General features: G+C 42.2%; 1 protein-coding gene across 6 annotated transcripts in view; it reads left to right on the top strand.

Annotated features, from left to right (window-relative positions):
* caskin1 (CASK interacting protein 1) overlaps positions 1-21,173 on the top strand; it is a 122,477-nt gene that overhangs the window by 67,063 nt on the left and 34,241 nt on the right. For all 6 annotated transcript variants that reach the window (XM_086288028.1, XM_086288026.1, XM_086288027.1 and 3 more), the window contains exons 3-10: positions 12,082-12,179; positions 12,258-12,403; positions 14,690-14,785; positions 14,872-15,002; positions 16,715-16,823; positions 17,684-17,792; positions 18,461-18,555; positions 19,736-19,853. In XM_086288028.1, coding sequence (XP_086144154.1) covers positions 12,082-12,179; positions 12,258-12,403; positions 14,690-14,785; positions 14,872-15,002; positions 16,715-16,823; positions 17,684-17,792; positions 18,461-18,555; positions 19,736-19,853 — 902 coding nt within the window. The remainder of the gene's footprint in view (positions 1-12,081; positions 12,180-12,257; positions 12,404-14,689; positions 14,786-14,871; positions 15,003-16,714; positions 16,824-17,683; positions 17,793-18,460; positions 18,556-19,735; positions 19,854-21,173) is intronic.

The following is a 21,173-nucleotide window of genomic DNA, read 5'->3' as shown; positions in this document are numbered from 1 at the left end:
AAATTGAAAGTTAAATAGATAAAACTGATAAAATTTCACTTCAATCAAAAGTCAGGGTTGTCCTGGGAACACATAAAACTTTAAAAGTGATTTTATGCTCTATGTCTCACCACAGTTTAATACCAGAGGTCTACAGAGAGGTCTGGTACCTGTTTGCATCCTGATATGATTTGTAAAACTCTACAAACATGGTTTTAGTTTGTCATTATGGGTTATTGTTCTGAAGTTGAAGGGAAAAGAATCCAGAGTTGCTACATTTTAACCTCCAGCTCTATACATCTTCATCTTTGTCTGTAATAGAGTAGCTTTGCATGATTAGTTGTCCGAAATAATCCCCTTATATCTTCCAATAGGTCTTGGTGTCCCTCAGAGACCATGCAGTTTTAGTTCCATTCCCTGTAAGCTATCTCTCTTCTGATTGGCTGTCCCTTGCAACCAAAACATTTATTTTAATTTGAATAGTGGGTGGAGCTTCTGTGCTCGCAGCCAGAGTTGTATGCCTGAGGTGACCGTATTGGGGATGTGGGCTGAGCTTTTGGCTCATTTGTACCTGCAATGATCCCTTGATTTAATGGTCATGTTTAATATGAAATCCACCACGGTTTATATACCTTGATGTCATATACAGCAGCGGTCCCCAGGCCCCGGACTGGTACCGGGCCGTGAGTCATTTGGTACCGGGCCGCAAGAGTTGAGGCTCGGGTGTGAAATTTATGGTTTTCAGGGTTTTCATCCCGTGTTGTAGTTGTGTGTCTTATTTTGAAATAAATATTTACGTGTTACCATAGCGACCAGAGAGTATTAAGGGGCAGAGAGGAGGACGTTACTCTCAATGTTGTTGGCGCATTTCTGGAGGACGCTGCTAATAAAGTTACACAATTACACCATGGATTCGTGTTTATTATTACATGTACAATATACCACAGTTTTTGTCTTGGTCGTATCATTTTTTTTGTGTTTTATTTATCTGCGACATCTTAAAGGCCGGTCCGTGAAATATTGTCTGACATTAAACCGGTCTGTGGCACAAAAAAGGTTGGGGACCGCTGATATACGGGATCACATTTATGGTGCAGTAACCTGTAAACAGCAGAGGGCTTAGATTCTGCATCAAATGCTACCAATTTCAGTGCTCTTGCAGGCTTCTTAAACCCTTCAGCAGACTGTTTCAGACTGTTCTTGCTCCATCCGGTTGTTCAGTGATGACGCGACGAATCCTACTTCCGGGTCTAAAGTAGTCTGCGTTTAATATGGCTTTTGTGTTGTTAACATGTTTAATGTTTTGTATTTTCTTCTATTTGATCTCAAAAAGCTCCTGAAACAGTCAGTGATCACTGTTGACCTCCCTCGGCTTTTATTACCGCTAATCATTTATTTAAGCTCAGTTTTTAAAACCTTAGGATGTAACTACAGCCCAGCCCATGCAGCAGTATATGAATGACTAACCTCGTATTGTGGATGGATTATCTCAGTTGTTCTCCTGGCTGAAGTTTGGTCCTTTTACAGCATCCTGCCATGCGATTACATTTGTTCCTGACCACCGAGAACACTCACGTTAACTTTTATCAGTGGAAAAAAGTTAGCTTGTTTATATTATGCTAACATAGCTGTGTCGCTAGCGGTCACGTAGCACATCATTATATACCAGCTAGCCCAACTTCAGTAACCCTACAAACGTCACTGCTGTTTAGTTTTCTGTCTTCATTTATGCTGGAAGTGATAACAGAGCTGTACGTTTTAATTTGTTTCCAAAACCCCGCAGTCAGGACATGCTATATTGTATTTAGATAGAAGCTAGCGAGCTAACTCCCTGCTAACTTCTAACTCCGTTAAATGTCATAAATTCCGTTTTCATGGATGCCTGGATGTTAAACTCAATTGTTACACCTGGTAGAGCAGAACGCTGATCATTTTATTAAAGATGAAAGACTTTAGACAGTTTTTCAACTCTCAGTAATGCCATAGTGATCGTTTGATAAATGGACCTGCAGCGGAGTTTAGACCCAGACACGGCTAGTGACGTCAGACTTAACGACCGGATAGTGTCAAGAATGCTATGGAGCAAGACAAACTGCATTTAGGCACTCATCTAGAAGAAATTCTCCAGACCTTCTTAGGCAGAACAGATTATGAGAGAACTATTTTTCTTCATCCGGATCAGTCATAGGACAGAGGGTGTTTCGTACTGTTCAGGCTGTGCAGCCCCTTGAGGCAAGCCTGTGATCTGACATATTGAGCTATACAAATAAAGCTGACTTGACCCGTCACCCTTTATAAACATGCCAAAGGACCTATCCAACAATGACATGTACATTGCAGTGAAATAACTAAAACCATGCAAAAATAAAAAGGAAGCAACATTTTTATCAGATATATCTGTGCAGTTGTCTTATAAAAATCACTTATACTCAAGTTTTCCATTCAAGCCTGGTTATGTGAAACAAAATACTGACTTTAACTAGTTTGATTACAATAAATTTTCTCCTGTACGTTTGTTACATGAGTACAATGTAAAATGCTGAATTTAATGGAATATGGTTAAATGAAAATTACTTGATTAATATACATTCAGTTTATAACAAGCACATTTTCCTTAAAGATTAGCTGCATGAATAAATAAACCATTGCTTTAAGGCAGACATTCGTCAAATGAGTGTCCCAAACGGCATACTGTAAATCCCCTGCTAGCACCTTTTTGCACTTCACAACAATCAATGATGGTAAAAAAAACCACAGCGTCATCTGAAACACACTTCCAAGAAAACAACAAAGGAGAGACGTTATGATATTCTTTCTATGTCTTCTCTTTGTTGTGTTACAGTTATGTTTGAGTTGGGTTTAATGAGGGTTGTAAAGGATTGTGCCGAGGTGGAAATGCAGGCTGCAGGTGCATGTTATTGGGCCGTCAGAATGCGACGGCCATGAAACGATCAGTAAATCAACTTTAAATTCTCCCGGTGACTCACTTCACCCTCATTCACATGCTAGCTCTCTATTCCTCCTTTCTAATATGCACCCTCGCCTGTGAATCATATCCAACAATTCTTGTGTTACTAACAGAACCACAAAAAAACGTAGCCGACCCCTGATGGGAATCAAGAAATTGATAGAAAATTAGCCAAGCTAGCGAGGCTGCTGCAGGAGTGTCTTCGATGTGCATTCTTTCAGATGCATGAACTGCTAACTAAAGTTAGGTTATATCTCTCAGTGCATCCCAACGTGTTACTCTTGGTGGAAATGACAGTAGGTGGAACACTTGCATGGATCTAGATAATTCTGGACTGTATTTGAGAGCCACTTAGTCATTTTTAAATAAAACAATGCTTCCTAAACCAAAACAGGAAACTACATTTTTACATTGAGCCCTACTCCCTGTGATTAACACTCTTCTCATAGAGCTGAGAGGATTGTACTACCAGAAAGCAACATTGCAGAGATTGAGGATAGCTAAGTATCCTGGAATCCCACAGGCAAATGGTAATCAGGAAGAGGCCGCTGGGAAAGCTGCAACCACCAAATGCCAACAGGGTGTAAGGGAATGCCTGAAGAGTCTGTTGAATGGGAAGAACAAGATCAGGACAATTAGCACCTATGCCCTGCTGGTGGTTAGATACCCTCTGGGATGAAAGGGTGGCCAAAGGAGGAGATGGACCAATGACATCAAGACAAGGAAGCACCTGACCATGCATGAAGGGTTTTATTCCAAGTCCAGCATCCTGAGACTGTAGCGGAAGGAAGGAGGCCAAAGACTGGTGAGTGTCACAACCACTATCCAACATAAAACAATAAAGGTCCATGTGTACATCAGGAAGATGGCCATAAGTGATTGTGTGCTTCGTGAATACTTCAGGCAGCAGAAACCAGAGGAAAGACAGGAGTAAGAAGGGGAGCCATCATGGAAGAAATGCATGGAATAGCAGCTGATATCGATAAATAATATCAGCGGCTGGACTGAAAGACAGCACAGAAGCACTAATCACAGCAGCACAGGAACAAGCTCCTAGCACAAGATCCATAGAGGCTGGGTTTTGTCTGTGCAAGCGCAGGCTGTGTAAAGATGCCCCTGAGACAACCCAGCACATAACAGCAGGGTGCAAGATGCCAGCAGGCAGGGCATACATGGAACGCCATAACCAAGTGGCCGGCATAGTGTACAGGAACATCTGTGCCGAGTATGGCCTGGAAGTCCCGAGGTCAAACTGGGAGACGCTCCCCAGGGTGGTCAAGAATGACTGATCTAAGATCCTGTGAAATTTCCAGATATATATGGACAAACTAGTGATTGCTAACTAGCTAGAGAACATCTGAGCACTCAGGGCAGTGACCCCCAACCTTGGCAAGTGGCTCCAACTGATTCCAGGAACGACATCTGAGATCTCTGTCCAGAAGATTGTTGTCCTTGGAAGGGTGCAGGACCCTCTTGCTCCCAGCCCTTTGGTCGACGACCTGAGCTCGAACGATAAAGACTGGTCCGCATGGTGAGTGGGGAATTAACCTTCATGTATCCAGAGTACGTGGACCGATCGACCTTCTTATTTAAGTGATCTCTTGGGTATTTGTATTCTTGTACCATTTCCACCATGCCCTAACCTTGTGGAAAGAGGAGCAGTAGGAGTCCTGAATCTGTGGACTCCAACAGCAACCTAATTTTGCTTGTGGTTACATTTTTCCCCAAATGGCTCCAACGCCTGACCAACCAGTAAGTAAGACCACCCACAAGAGAGGCAGGGACTAACTTCTGAATACCAAAACTATGCGGTTTAAACAGTGGATCTCCAAGCATTTTTTCCTTTGTGTGCCACTCCTCTAGATTAGTTCTGGGCTGGAATCGTTTGCACATTGCAACTATAACCCAGCTCATTTTTGACTGATGCTGTAACAGAATCGCTTTGACTTCGCTGTACTTGTTTTAATTGATGTACACGACAATTCATCAGCATGTACTACTGTAAAAGAAAAAGAAATTAAACAGTTTAGCTCAAAAGACAAAGTGGACAAAAATGTAAATGCATGAGTGAACTTTAATTAAGTTAGAATGCAAGTATAAATATCAGCATTTGTACCAGGAGTTCCCACGAATCCTGAGCGCGCTTGTTTTTTGCTTCTCCTTCCACGGTGGTCCGTCTTTTTTCCGTCAGTCTGGCTCACTCACTGTCACTTCATCCATGATTGTCTACTTAATGCAGCAGGAAACAAGAGAAGATAGAAATGCAAATTCCTTGGAGCTCGACTCATGCCAGCTTCAGCTGGTGAGGATGATTTAAACTGAGCTAAAAAAGACTGCGAAGCGTGCGAAACACAGTGGCCTCTGCAAAGATAAAGATGAAGAGCAATCCTTGCAGAGCAGCGTTCCCACTCTGAGTGAAACTAAACAGTTTAATCTAATTAGTGTGTTTACTGTTATTGCCTGTTTGCCCCCTAATTCCTCTCACAGTAATGAGTACGGGTGATGCTAACACGGCTGGTATGAGGCGCAAATAACTCATGAATATTGTTTCTGAGAGAAATGTATGGGTCAGGATAAATATTGCACGTAATGAGTCTGCATAAACTGATTCACTTTAGATTCATTTGCTCCTCTTGGCAGCGGCTCGAAGACTCCTAATGAACTGCAAAAGAAGAAAGAAGAAGCTCGTGTCATAGCTGGCAACTTTCATCGTCAGTGCATGTGTACAAAACAACGTTTCCAGAGTGAAAATGGAGGCTGGTGTTGCACTGTGATGCTCGTCACTAGTTTGGTTATTTTTAGATATTTTGAAAACGGAGGAAATGAGAAATTAGAGCAAAGGCTTTTCACATGTGTACGATTGACACAAGCGACCTGACAACAACAAACCACTTACCGAGGATGAAGATTCCTCTTTATAAAGCCTGACAAGGAGATGTCCACTGAGACATGAGAGGACATTACAGAAGAGCTGCCATTATGTATTCACTGTAGTGGGTGTGTTTGTGCACGCGTAGAGGTTTGCTGTTGGAAAGTATCACAGAGGACGGAGGCTTTTCTGGAAATAAACACACTGAACATGCTACTTAAAGATATAAGGCCTAAAAACGCTACGATGAATTGGCTTTATTTACTTGGAGCTGGAACTAGAACAAGTCAAGTCAAATCAATACAAATGATTTAACCAAAAAGAGGTTAAATAATTTTATATGGAAGGACGAGCGCAGTATGCACCACCGGCAGGCAGAGGTGGCACCTTTGGTGCAAAAATACTATTTTATACTTGTCAAACTCTTATCTTTGGCATATTTAAAGCTTCATACAACGCGGTTAACAAATGACAACGTTTCACAGGTTAGAATTAAATGTCAATCATATTGATTTAACTTGTGTAATACTCTTGATATTTATAACTGAGTGATCTGTATATATTAGTGCTGTTTCTTAAATTTGTAAACTGGTATATATGTATTATTTAATTAGTTTAATCTGTTACTGTTACTGTCTTGGAGCAACTGTAACCAACATGTTAGGCAAGCTCCTCCTTTATTTCATTTTCACCTTTGTTAAACATCTGAGACGTGGTTAACAGGTAATCACATGCACTCAGTGTCACAGGGAGTGGTTTCACTGGTAAAAGAGGAGAATTGGGTTGGGTGGGTTTGCAGGATATCTAGAGCGAGCGGCCAGGTGAGTGTCCGGTGGAGAAGCTGGGCCGTGGATCACAGAAGACACAGGTAGACGGTCAGGTGAAGAATGGTGGCTCGAGCTGGTCCTTAAATACTGGCTCCGATGGTGATGATGATGATGATGATGACCTGCAGGTAAGATGAGCAAGAGCAGGAAAAAGGAACTCCGCCTAAGGAGGGAAACACCTGGATTTAGAGGCAGGAATGGAAAAACATTCCCCACGAAGTAGCAGCCAGCCTGGACCATGACCGACAAGAGCTAATAATTTCTCTGTACATAAAAAGGTAGGCTCGAAGGCAATTAAATGAATAGAGTGTGTGTGTGTGTGTGTGTGTGTGTGTGTGTGTGTGTGTGTGTGTGTGTGTGTTTCAGGAGGTAACCTACAGTGAGAGTTAGTAAAACTAAAGGTTTAACATGTCGAGCTTGTTTGGACATGTACACATAAACTAAGCACACGAGCAAACAGAGTTTATTTGTACAGGACTGGTTATTTAGAGAATAGCAGCTCTTTTCAGGTCAGGTCCATGGTGAACTGTACCACATTGGGAAGCAGCCACACGTTTTTCTCCCCTACTTTTAACTGGGTTGTGACCTAACCAGTGTGTGTGTGTGACTGTCATCTGTCAGCTAAGCCTGCTGCAATATTAATAGCCCACAGTGGGCCCACAACAGCACAGGTCCACTGGAAATTCTTCTCAGTCCTTGTAATTATGACAACGACAACGATTTCATTGCCCACAGCAGGCAGAGGAGCTGTTATAGAAGCAGCTCGTTGCCCAGTGGCTCGTTATTGTAGCTGCTGGTGGTTTTAGATTATTTGTGAATCTTCAGGAGCTGAAAATGAAGTAATCAGAGTATTAAAACAGCACATTCTTCTATTGAGAGGGATCACTATCTGTGTATGTGCTGAGCAATGACATTCTTACTTTGAGGACAACACACAAACAATAAATGCAATAAATAACTAAACTAAAAGAATAAAAAGCATAAATAAACAAAGCCGGTATTATGTACAGAAGGGTGTGCGCGGTGCGTTTAATGGCCTGAAAAAAGTAGGAGAAACTAAAGGACCCACACTTTCTGTACAGGCAACGTGACAGACATTGATTAGTAGACAACAGAGACACAGGACGGCGTGATATGTGAGCCAGGAGCTGGCAACAACACACGCACACACATTAACAGGTTTACATGCGGTTTGTCATAGACGCAGCTCGTCTGAACTGCGCGCCAGCAGACGGGAGAGACGAGTGACGAGACAGACTGGCGTCCTTCCTTTCTTCTCTCTCCTCAGTCCAGTGTGTGATTGTTGGAGCGGCGTGCTTCTCGGGAAAGCTTGACAGGCATAAGAAATGTCTCATTACTGAAAATGGGTCAACCCATGTGGCTTTACAGTGTGTGTGTGTGTGTGTGTGTGTGTGTGTGTGTGTGTGTGTGTGTGTGTGTGTGTGTGTGTGTGTGCGCGCGCGACAGGTGAAAAGGGCCGGTACGAGGCTCGCAGCAAAACTGCATGAACAGACTGTGTGTGCTTACAGGGCAGAGGAGTTATAAAGCTGATTTGGAGTAAAGGCATAAAAATGAAGAGAAGGAGGGAAAGAGACGCGTTCGTGAGGCTCATAGGAGGAAAATAAACAAACAGGCAGCAGGTGAAAACCCGAGATATTAAAGTGGCCTCCCTGGTGTCTGACATGGATGTAGGATATGGATTCAAGAACAGCGTGCAGTGTTGTCTTTGAGAGCGGGTTGTGGCTTGTGTTGTATTTGTCTTTAGCTGCTAGTGTTTTAAAGGGACACTCCAGCAGGATTTAGCCGTGTGGTAAATACAGAGCTGCAAACACATTACAAAATGTCAGTGTTGTATTTGGAAAGCATGTTTGGAGCCAGACCACACACAGAACTTTATTCAGCGTTGCAGTGACGTTACATCGATTTTTTGGACAACCTTTGTCTTTACACATTTACAGACGGAGCATCAGGATCTCAAAACCGCAAAAACCTTTCAAAAGAGAGAGAAGTACGACTTTGTGCTAATCTAAGATAACATATCAGAGAATGCAGAATAAATTGAAATGTTTGGAACGTGTTTGGTATTTCCAAATATCTCCCTTTGTTTCCATGTCTATAAGCACACCATCACTACTCAAAGACAGACAGGTGCCTCCATAGTATGAAGAGTGTAGCATAACTGGGTGCACAGTCGTTGCTGGAGGACTTTGGGGCTCAGGAACTGGAAGCAAAAGATGGAAACAGTGGAGAAAAAGAGTTCAAAGAGATGAGGCAGCGAGGAACACCCTGGAGAGGAAGGATGAGGCTGCAGAGAGACGTCGTATCAGCTGCTGAGAGTGAGACAGACGAGGGTTTGGTTTAAATGAGGAAGAATAACAGGAGAAGTGTATGAATATTTCATGGAAGGTTTTACTAGAGTACTTGCCAAAACCAAGGGCTTCCCTCCCCCTAAACATACACCCCACTGACACAGTCTTGAGACCCACACACACACAGACACACACATTTCCTTCCGGCTCAGCCTATTGCAGCATTATGTAAGACTATCCTTTTTTAACCCTGCAGTTAAACACGAATGGAAGAAGACGAGTCGCTGCGGAGATGCAGAGGATGATGACACAGCTTGTTGTCGATGCACACGCCTCACACGGCCACATCCAGAAAGCTTGTCTTTAAAAAGATGTGAATTTCCAGTTTTGTTTCCTTTTTTTGTTGTTGTTTTTTTGTTGTTTTTTTTGCCTGTCCCGTTTGGCTCTTTTGCATCAGAATTGTTGTCTAAAGGCAAAGAAAGATGCCCAACGGATTTACTTTACCAAACTGACCATCCCAGCCTTGCCGTAATGGTCCATTTGATTCACCTTTTATTGTTTATTTTATTTTCACTTACTGAATACGGGACAGACTTGACTGGGGGAAAGAAGGGGAGAAAGAAAGAGGGAAAGAGAAACAGCTGAGAAGAGGGACTGGGGAGAAGGGCAAAAGACAAAAACCAACAGAACGGGCAGAAAAAAAATGCATATATCAATCACCTGGATCACCTGCTGAGAAAGAAAAAAGAAAACAAGCCGAAGAGAACAAGAGTAATAGAGTAAACAACATCACAATGATATATGGGAATATGACAGTAAATACTAAATGTTAAACATTATTGTGCAGCACATAAGATCAACAGAACACAGTGTGCTTTGAGGTAGGAGCCAAAAAGGGTGTAGTTTGTGGGTGTGATCACCCGTGTGTACACCTGTGAGCATGGACGCGCTTGTTTTTAAAAGGTTCCTTCATGTAATGATCTGCTAGAGGTCAGTTTTGTTTCCTGTTTCCTGTCCTTTGTTCTGTCTACAGACGACTGTCGTCACTTTGGTTTTTGTGTTATTTCAGTGGTGCTGCTTTCCTTTAGTCCCCAGCTTCAACCTCATAATTTGCATTTACATTTATGATTTCTTTCTGCGACATCATTAAATGCGATACACCCACAAACAAATCTCCAACTACGAGACGAGTTCTTGTGGAGGAAGATGTAAGAGTGACAGACGTGTGCACAAACCTGTAGACAGAAAATGTTCCTTTGTTTTCTTTTTGTTTTGTTAATGATTTCACAGGTGCACCTTGTGTGTATTGTTATTTGGCCTTTTTAATGGTGATATATTGCATCATTTATCCAGACTGAGGTCAAGGACACCCCATAGAGCCGGGAGAGCTGAAAACATGAGGACCCATTGATTTGTGTTATCAGGCAGAGAACGCTGCTTTTACTTTTCTCCTGAACAGAAAAAAACAGACACATTTTAAAAGAAAAAGAGCATCTTTAAAACAAATGAGAGGATGTAGTCTGTTACATAATTACCAGTCAGTGAAGCGCCAACTGGAGGTAAAACTCTGGAATCTGGAAATGCTTTATATTGTTATTGGAGTCTCTCTCAGCCCTTTTTATTCACATGTAAGTGCGCATACGTTGCAACTGAAGGGAGATGTGGACGTGCACAAGTTGCTACACGTCAGCTGAATAAAGTGCTATGCAAGTGCTAAAAGCTAACATTGAAGCTACACGAGTGGCTTTGCTGTGCAGATGGATTATTGGCAAATATTAAACCATTCAAATTAATTTGGTTAATGTGAATGGTCACACAGACCAACTGTTTATAAATTACCTCTCGAATTCAATTAAAAAATGGGAAAAAAAGTTGCTGTAAACGTTGCGTCATTCTGCAATCAGTCTACGATTAAATGGGTCAAACGGGCAAATAACTGTGATAAATGGTTCATATTTAACAGAGATTCACATTTAATTATTACATTTGCACTCAGCAACCCTCCTGTTCTATAGGAATACAACCAAAATACAACCAGCTGGAGGCCAGAGTGTGTGTGGTGGGTCCCGCAGTAGAAATGCTCCTCAGCATGAACCAATCAAACTCGAATCACAACCTCTTCACAGGTGCTTCTCGTAAATTCCTGCTTAAAATACTTTGAATCTTTCACGAGTTAGCTGAAGCTGTCGGATGAATGTGAAGAAACAATCCCTCCGTGTCCAAAACATGTATGATTTCAGCTGCCAGGTATAGTTCAATCAGTTCAGTCTTTTGAGGAAATAGCAAGTGGTTCATCGCACATCAGAAAACCTGTGAACTCAGCCACTGGTAAAACACCGCCCACTGATGATTTAACAAATCAAGGTTACTAAATGTACTAAACATTTGAAGTAAGCACAAAATAAGGAGGCATTCAAAATATCTCCTTGTGTCTTGTGCACAACGCTGTATGTATGAGTCAATCAGATAATGTGCAGATTTCTCAGCGTTCAGGTCACTTTTCTTTGGATCTTTTTTTTCTCATGACCTTTTTAGTCCAGTCCAATAAAAGTTGGACTGTTTCTATCCAATAAAAGTTAAATATTATTTATTATATTTGTGTGTGTGTTTGAAATTTCATGTGGCTGCATTTTAACAGGAGACACGCTCGCTACCTCGGCTTCACGATTTGTCACGGTAACTGCAGACGCTCCTCGAGCTCGACTGTGACAGTGTTTGACAGCCAGGAGCAAATCAGGCAGAGGAGCGAGGACACACATGTCACAGCAGATCTGAGTCAGATAGAAGGTGTGCATGTTAGGAAGGCTCAGAAACAGGCTGTTTTATCCCTGCTTTCATTTACGTTTGCCTGTCGTCTCCTCCTCAGACGCTCTCTTGGGCTGATACATCAAGGCTGACGTATCGATCTCATCTGCTTGCTTTTTATCCTTGTGCACAGTCACCGCGTCCTTTCCTTGATGAAATACTTCTCCTCCTGTGACTGTATCCCACCATCTTATCTCTGCTGCTGCGCTGGAGTTTGTAGCTCTGCAGCAGATACAGCTGTAGCCTAATCAGCTGCTATTAAATCTATTTGTCACGCCAAGCCTCGCCGTTTATCAGTGACCTGTGTGTGTGTGTGTGCTACAGGTTTTCTCCGCTGCATCATGCTGCCCTTAATGGGAACCTGGAGCTCATCTCTCTGCTGCTGGAGTCACAGGCTGCTGTCGACATCAGAGACCAGAAAGGTAAAGAAACACATGATGATGTACTGCAGCTGAGCGTGCGATGGACACGTCCTGTGTTTACGCGCTGTGGGTCTGCAGGTATGCGGCCGCTGCACTACGCAGCCTGGCAGGGGAAGGCAGAGCCCATGAAGATGCTGCTGAAGTCGGGTTCGTCTGTCAACGGCCAATCAGACGAAGGACAAATTCCTCTCCACTTGTCAGCACAGCACGGCCACTACGATGTGGTGAGTATCATGTAGTTTTGCCAAAGAAGCAAACGCTGCACGAGAGCAGCACAGGAGGAAGATGCTAATCTCAATATTATTTGCGTAACATATTGTGGCCATTAGTTATTCTGCACTAGTCAGCTGAGCATGGCCAGCAGGATGTGGTGAGGGAGTTTTTTAAAAAGCACCAAAGACATCTGTCTGCACAAACTAACTGAGTGAAGAACAGAGGAGAGAAAAGTCACAGAGGTGAAATAAACGGCAGTTGTTTCGAGGAGCATGTCTACTGCTTTAAATGGGCTGGAGTCACACATGCTTTTATATATCGGCACAATTAGCAGTAAATGTAAACAAACTACTAAATCTGTACTTAAGCAGCCTTAGCAGAGAAACAACAGTCAAATATAGCAGATCAACTGCAGCAGGTAACATGCAGTAGAAAAAAGAAGAGATGTGCGTTTCCTGGCTGCACAGCTGGAGACGCGCTGCTGCTACTTGATTAAATATCTGTGATTATAGAGGGTAACAAACTGGACTGAAGCTTTACTCTGCAGCCGCTCTCCATGTGGAAGTTCAAATACAAAAAGTTACAGAAACTGACTACAGATGAAAAAGGAATCATTTATAATCCAACAAAGCAAACTGAAAGCATTCAGGAGACATTTAAAAACACAGACACTAGAGGCTTCAGCCCACAGTATCGTTCTCATTTGTTCATTTTAAGCTGCAAAGAAAGGAAAACATAATGAACTCCTTGCTGTGGTGCAGCCTCGCTCTCAGCATTTACTGAATTCTTCTTTTTTCTTAACAAACATCGTCAGCTGTAAACATTTATAGCCTACGAAGTCAAACTGACCTGTGTCTGAATGTCAGAAGGCCGTCCCTTTAACAGACCCATGCAGCCTTCAGTGTGTTGAAACCTTTGCACATCTTATTGTTCTGCACACTTTATCCAGTGTAACGAGAGAGCAGAACATTTTTATAGTATTTTTATGGAGCATAATGTAGAATGGAGTCTCTAACATGTGAGGCGTCACATTCTGGGATTGTGCTGTGCCTTCCATCGATGCTGTTTTATGTTTTTGTTCCATTATGAAATCCCGAGGGCGTTACGTAATGGATGAGTTATTTACTGTATTACAAATTAAATGGAAAAGCTGACAGTAGTGCTGTTGTGCTGCAGGGGACGTGGGCTGGCACGGTTTGTGGACGGGTCATTTCACATCAGAGATCAAATGTGATGAAACATTTCCAAAAATGAAAGTCAAAATTAAAAGTGCCTCGAAGTGAACATCTTAAATCTGAGCATCTTACATTGGGCATCTGATCTCTGATTGGTTTAGACCACGATATGGGCCTGATGTGTGTCTGTTGTTGACCACACAGACTTTCAGAGTTGCAGACCTTTTTTTACTTGAACAGCTGGTCGCACCGGTGCGACCTGGGATTTCTTTTAGTCGCACCATTGAGAAATGTGGTCGCACTCTCGAGCCCTGTGCTGGAAACAAGTTTGTGTTGTCATAGAGTTTGTCCTGCAGAGCAGGTCTCAACCCGACTGAGTGCGCCACAAACTTTATTCACAATCGCTGGTAAGACTTCGCCATCATCACAACACCAAACTGGGAAGTATGGTATTCATCCCTGCAGATCATTTACAAAATCTTGGACAATATGTGCTGAAGCAGGTTGAAGCTGTTCGGGCGGCTCCTTGCTGAGACACTGATCCTTCCTTTAATTTGCTTTGCAAACGATCTAGTTTCCAAGCTGGCGAACGCACCTTTACACTCCTTACTCTTTTGTTCCTGTGGCGTGGATCGAGTAAACGTTCGATGCTACCTTCAGAGCTTTTCAAATTAAGAGTTTTGCTTTGTAGAGGATCATGGGAAATGGTGTTTGTCAGAAGCCTGTTAAAATGTAACTTCTGAAAAAACCCTCAGTATTAAAGTCAAAGGAGCTTGCAAAGAAAAGCGTCTGGACTTCTGTAAGTTGCTTGAAGACGTTTCACCTCTCATCCGAGAAGCTTCTTCAGTTCTAAGGTCAAATGGTGGAGAGTCCCAGATATAAACCTAGTGGGAGTGACCCCCTCAGTATTAAAATTGTTTATTTAAAAAAAGAAAAGCCTACAAAAATCTGTGTCATAAGAGAAACAGCTCAGTATTGAAAAGCGCTCTGATTCTACGTCTTCATCTCTGTTTTGTGAGAGGCTGTCTTCTCACATTGTGATCCTTGTGATACTCGTGCCCTTTTCTTTGCCCTTTGAGCGTATGGATTTTTGTCTCATGTGTCTGTGTGCCCCGTCTCCAGTCTGAGATGCTGCTGCAGCACCAGTCCAACCCGTGCATCGTGGATAACGCAGGGAAAACCCCTCTGGACCTGGCCTGTGAGTTCGGCAGAGTTGGGGTAAGAACCTACGGTTTCAATCAGTATTCGTCAACAAGAGTGCAACAATGTGTTGCTTATCTTCTCTTTGTTTATGTGTGTGTAAGGTGGTCCAGTTGTTGCTGTCTAGTAACATGTGCGCTGCTTTGCTGGAGCCCAAAAAAGGAGACACGACCGACCCTAATGGGACGTCTCCGCTGCATCTAGCTGCTAAGAATGGACACATAGACATCATCAGGTACACACACACACACACACACACACACACATCTAATGATAAACTGGCTTTAAATGTCCTCCTCAGACTGCTGATCAAACAGATGTGTAACACAGCAGGGGAACTGTATAATCCAACACAGGCAAAGAATAATGGAGCAAATGGCAGAGAGTCACTGCTGATGCATCAGTCCTAAATACACTGTAGAGATCTGGAGACAGCTGATGGCACTCCAAATCCACACTGCACTTTATCACGCTAAATATTCAGTCATTATAAGCTCATCTCAGCATGGATCTGTGTTTTATTCATTTATTTTTTTGCAAGCGTGCATCGCGGCAAAAAGACTCCCGTTGCCTTGGTGATGGCAGCGTTTAGCACAGAGCCTGAAAAGATCGCCGCTGAATGATGCGCCACGGCGGGTAAACGCACATACGGCAGAGTCCATTAGTTTCTCCGTTCGCTCTCAAATACTTTTGAAGTAACTCAGAGCTGCTGTGTATGTGTCGGTGCAGACACCGGCTTGCCTGGCGGGGACACACAAAGGCAGGTGGTGAAAGATGAGAAATGAGAGACAGACCTGCAACTGAGGGAAGATAGGAGAGAGCAGGAGGACAGGAGAGAGAGAGGAAGTAAAAGACGAGATGGAGAGAAAAGGAGCTCAAAACAGAGCCAGAGAATAAAGATTGTCATAGTTGATGGAGCACGGTGCGGCTGAAGTGACACTGATAAATGATGCTCATTAGTCATGGCCAGCCATGTGGAAGACAACACGCACACTTACTCACAGTAAGAGGAAAATTAAACGTGCTTTTGGCAGCTTTTTCATTTTCTTTCTGTCGTTTATTTATTTATTTTTTAATGAACTTTTCTCTGATCCTGTCATTTTATGGGTCAAACTGCTGGTTTTCTGTACTCATTGTCAACAAATCCAATTAAAAAGACCAACATTATCAGTGACTGATGCTACAAACAAGTACAGCCTGTGTGGCCTGGTGGACACACAGATTTTTCAATTACCTGCGGCTAAGCTAGAAGCTAACATCAGTGTCCTGATATCATCACACTTACCATGCTGATGTTTAGTAGCTATGTGTGCTATGTGGCCAAACAGATCTGAGTGATCCTCAGTCTTTGCTACTTAAGTTCAGTTTCCCTGTGAGGAAGCACTTGGCGATGGTGGGGATGAAAAACTCCCACCACAGGAAGAATCCCACAGTAGAACCAGGCTCAGGGAGGGGCAGCCGTCTGCTGCTGCAGTCACCATTATAATTAATAAAGACATCAGAGGGTGGACGCTTGTCTCCACCACTGTAAAAAAGATGCCATCCATAAAACAAAATTAGTCTTTAGAGTTACTGTTGCAAATCAGGAAGCTCGATGAATGACATCATGAAATAGGAAGCCAGACCTGAGCTGAGCAAGGTCAGCTCAGGTCTGGCTCCCATAGACCGAGATAGCACACCGTGCAGCGCACAGCGGATTCCTCAAGACTATCAGAGCTCTCTGATATTCAACATCTTCATATTTTATATGTTGTATGTAAAAAGTAACCAGTGTATCAAACAGAACGACCTGAATATGTCCTGCTTAAAGTGTGATTCAGCAAAATAACTAAATAGAATTCTAAATCTTTCTCACGTCACCTTTCCTCGTTGTCTTTTATTATACTTTTGAACTTGCCTGTTTTATCCTCTCTCGCTCTCTGTTCCGCCTGGTGCCTCTCCCGGCAGGCTGCTGATCCAGGCTGGCATCGACATAAACAGGCAGACCAAAGCAGGCACTGCCCTGCATGAAGCTGCCCTCTGTGGAAAGACTGAAGCAGTGAGACTCCTGCTGGAGGTGAGTGGAACTACAGCTGCAAAGAGTTGGGTTTGTGTCTCAGTGCACATGCAGGGGTGCAGTAGGTAGCAGCAGGATTGCGCTACTGCACATAACTAATCTGGAATCCAGCTCACCTAAAGATTTGCAATCATGTCACCTTTGACCTCTGACCTTTCCTCCATGGTCAGTAGATTAAGCTGAAGGTCAGTGTGATAATAATGCTACATAAAGCTATTCAAACTGATGTTTCTGATTTGTTTTGGAAAACACATGATATTTATTAGTAAACATTTAACATCATTTTACTAAATACTGACATGAATGCTGAGTGTGTCCTATATCCACCTAAATAAAAATCAGAAATAATTATGCTCAAAATTATGCCAGCAGGGCAAATAACGAAACGACCGCCTGTATGGTTGATTTGAACACGCCACGAGGTTTCATGCTTAAGTGACTGTGTGTGTTTCGGCACAATAAACTAACTGTGTCATTTAGCTCCCGAGCTGCGAAAAGGTTACCAGCCTTCACCCTGAAGCGTCTTTGGACTGAATTCATCTTTGTTCCCTCGGCCTACATTTGTGTCAACAGATTTAAACGTGATATTGCTCTCTGGCTCTCAGCTGCCTCGGCAGAAAAGTAAGATGCGGGTGTAATTAGCAGAAGAGGCCCAGGGAGTTAGGGTTATGTTATCCTGACGTCAATTATGGTAAATCATCGCATCCCTACGGCGTTTAATCAGCATCTAGATGTTCTCATTTCTGAGTCTAAGTAGCTGGATAGAGTGTGTTTCGTGGGATCTTTTTGCTGTATGCAGACGGCTGTTACAGGGCTGTTAATGTAATAACCAGAATTGTAAATTGTCCCCTCTTCTGCAGAGTGGTATCAATGCCACTGTGAGAAACACGTACAGCCAGACTGCGCTGGACATCGTCTACCAGTTCACTGCAACACAAGCCAGCAAAGAGATCAAACAACTGCTGAGGGGTAGGATGGATGTTTGTATCTGTAACAAAAGAGAGGAATAGATGGTCGAATGAAAAGCACAATGGACAGACATAGTTTAATCAACAAAATGATTGTGCTAAGCCAGGGGTGGGCAACTCCAGGCCCCGCGGGCCGGTGTCCTGCAGGTTTTGGATCTCACCCTGGGTCAACACCTGAATCACATGATTAGTTCGTTACCAGGCCTCTGGAGAACTTCAGGACATGTTGAGGAGCTAATTTAGCCATTTAAATCAGCTGTGTTGGTTCAAGGACACATATAAAACCTGCAGGGACACCGGCCCTCGAGGCCTGGAGTTGCCCACCCCTGTGCTAAGCTAACCAGCTGCTAGCAGTACAGACTGCATCCATCTCAAACAAGCAGCCAGTTTACCCGTTATTATAATTATAGAATTACAAATGTATACTTTTAAAAACTGTATTCATATATTCAATTATCATATATGTATTTACAGTTTACTTTTCTATCAAGTTTCTTTTGGTCGTGCTTTTTAAAGGTAAAACTATACTGTGATAAATTAATAATGATGTCATGTTGAGAATGTAAAGTTCTTTATTGACACATTTTTACATCAATAGGATTGTTCTGCACAGTTCATCATTATTGTGTAGCAACTTCACAATGATAATTTACTTTCTTTGCCGCTCAGATGCGTCTGCAGCCCTTCAGGTTCGAGCTCTGAAGGATTACTGCAACAACTATGACCTGACCAGCCTCAACATCAAAGCAGGAGATGTCATCACGGTAAAGCAGCTGTTCCTGTCAGAAGCAAGAGGATTTAGTGTGATGGTGTATTGTGTTCATTGGAGGCTCATGAATTTTTAAAAAAGCTGTAAATTTGTGAGGCAAAACTTTGTCTTCCATAATAATATGATTGAAACGAGCTGCTGATCATTCATAACTGTTTTGTATAAGCTATTAATTCTGGAAGTTCAAATAGGTGGATACATTTCCACTGAAGCTTGAAAAGTGCACGAATATTGTTCTTTAAAAAATATAAATTCTTCACCGGCCTCTTAGAGTAGCTTCAGGGGCAGTTACAATATTGTTAATTTTAGCTAACCCTTGAAAGCCAAGCGTATGGTATTGGTTACATGTGTTTTTGTGAGTTTTTGAGACGTCTACATCATCAGCATGACTTTTTTTACCCTCAAAAAATGATATAAATTGCATGACAAATTTTTCAAGACTAAATTGCAAAAATATGGCTCATGTATCAAATGTGATAGAAATGACAACTCATATATGCAGATTAAAATTTGATAATAAATGATATAAAGGGTCAACAAACACACAAAAAATGTCATATTTCTGGCAGTGATTTCATCATTCAGGTTTTAAACGAAGAAAAAAAACCTTGAAAATATTAAAAGAAGTGTGTCATATGTGAATATTTGTTTTTTCACTGCCAGAAAAAAACAAAAAGTGCCATTTTGTATGAAATGATTTACCAAACATTTGAAAAAAATGGTGACACTGCGTAATCCCTGCAGACTCAGAGTCCTACCTCCAATCCACTGATTAGCCTAACAGATAGGACACTTTTCCATCGTTGCAGTTTACTGGAATCAGAAATGCAAGGACGATGGTTTCAGCATCCTTTATTTGCCGTGAGCGTGTTTTACAGAAGCATGTTTTCACTCCCTTCATCGCAGTGATGGATATTTATGAGCATGTTTGAAGCCTTTGGGGACTTATTACAGTAGTGAGGAAGCCAAGTAGTGCCAACGCTTTTTTCCTCAGGGTCTGAATGAACAAGTTGACTTTGGGGATTCAGCACCAAATGTGCAGCTTTGTGTTTTTTAAAAGAATAAAATTATAAAGTAATCACGTTGGAAAGCTTTAAATTAAATTCTGTGGTATTAATCATTTATTAATTTATGTATTGTCCACATTTAATGTAGTGGATGTGCTCGCCTCGCAGGTTTTGGAGCAGCACCCCGACGGACGCTGGAAAGGCTGTATCCATGACAACCGGACAGGAAATGACCGCGTGGGCTACTTTCCATCCACCATGGTGGAGGTCATCAGCAAACGCACAGGTGAGTTTGCGTGTATATGTGCGCGCATGTAAGGTCGTGTTGGAGCTGCTTTTGAAATTTTGATGAAGCTGGCTGCTAAAAGGCTTCTGCACATGAGTCAGGCACATGTGCACACTCGGAGCGAACGCAGGAGATACTCGGAGGCAAACATCTGTAAAACCCGTACATTAAAGGTAAATTCGATAAAAACCCTCAGCCAGCTTTTTTTGAATAGAGCGAGTTAAAATAGAAGTCACATCAGAGACTTTCATCGCTTTCATCTCATACAGTGGGAGAGGAGCTGTCTGTGAGTCAGCCAGCATCAAAGTGGTACCATACAGCCACCTGTCATCTCCGCATTGCTCAAGTTAAGGTCCAAGCCTGGTGGAATTTTTGATAGTACAGCATCAACCTGGGGAAAAAATCATAACAAAAAACCCCCAAACCCAAAACATTCAGGTGGTCGACACAAGGTTATATATCCCACAATTATCAACATCTTTCTTATGCCACCACAGACAGTGTAAAAGACGGATGAAGTCACCATGATGTCACACACTGGCAGTGAAACCGGTTGCTCATTGGTTAACGAATTGTCGATCACATGATGTTTGCCAATGAGCTTAACGCAGATAATCCTCTATTTTTAAACACAGTATGACTAACATTTAGAAAATAGACTTTTTTTATTCAGTGTGGCCTGAAATGAGTGAAAAGCGTTTGCACCGAATCTTTCCAGCCCAAAAGCTACGTCCATGTTTTACATGTCTGTGGTTGCAGCTTACCCTCACCTCTTAATGTTGACAGGAAAATATAAATAAAACCAAAGCTAAACATTTATGTACTTTTAGTTGCGTACATGAAAGGACTAATTTGACATAAAAATGTCTGCCTTTATATGGGAAACGATAATATTAAGGTGCTGCTCCTAGCATGCAGATAGCTTAGCTTAGCTTAGCACAAGTGGCTTAATGGAGCTCAGAAATGTGTGCTTATGTATTTTATATAAGTAGTTACCCTGTTGTTTCTCACCAAATGCTATAAAAGTAGCATTAGGTGAGAAAACTGACAACATGTCGTATTTGTATGCCGATTAGCTTAACTTTAGCAAGACTGAAAACAGCTAGCCTGGCTTTGATCAGAGGTAAGAAAATCTCCCTAATAGCACCTTTAAAGCTTAACATTTAGCACGCTAGATCTGATTTTATAAAAAAGTATAAACATGTTTTAGTTTAAACCTTTTTTCAGGGTTTAAGATGAAACTACTGGCTGTTGTCTTCTAACCCTCTGCATGAATAGACATTCCCCCAAAGTATCAAACATTTATTTGTTTAGCATGTA

The sequence above is a fragment of the Aulonocara sp. 'chitande type north' Nkhata Bay genome, linkage group LG4 (genome assembly GCF_057382095.1).
Source record: "Aulonocara sp. 'chitande type north' Nkhata Bay isolate Kocher_YH1m ecotype deep benthic linkage group LG4, A_spYH_male_GT1.1, whole genome shotgun sequence".
NCBI lineage: Eukaryota > Metazoa > Chordata > Actinopteri > Cichliformes > Cichlidae > Aulonocara > Aulonocara sp. 'chitande type north' Nkhata Bay.
The sequence above is the reverse complement of the archived record's forward strand: the minus strand, read 5'-3'. Positions and strand labels throughout refer to the sequence as shown.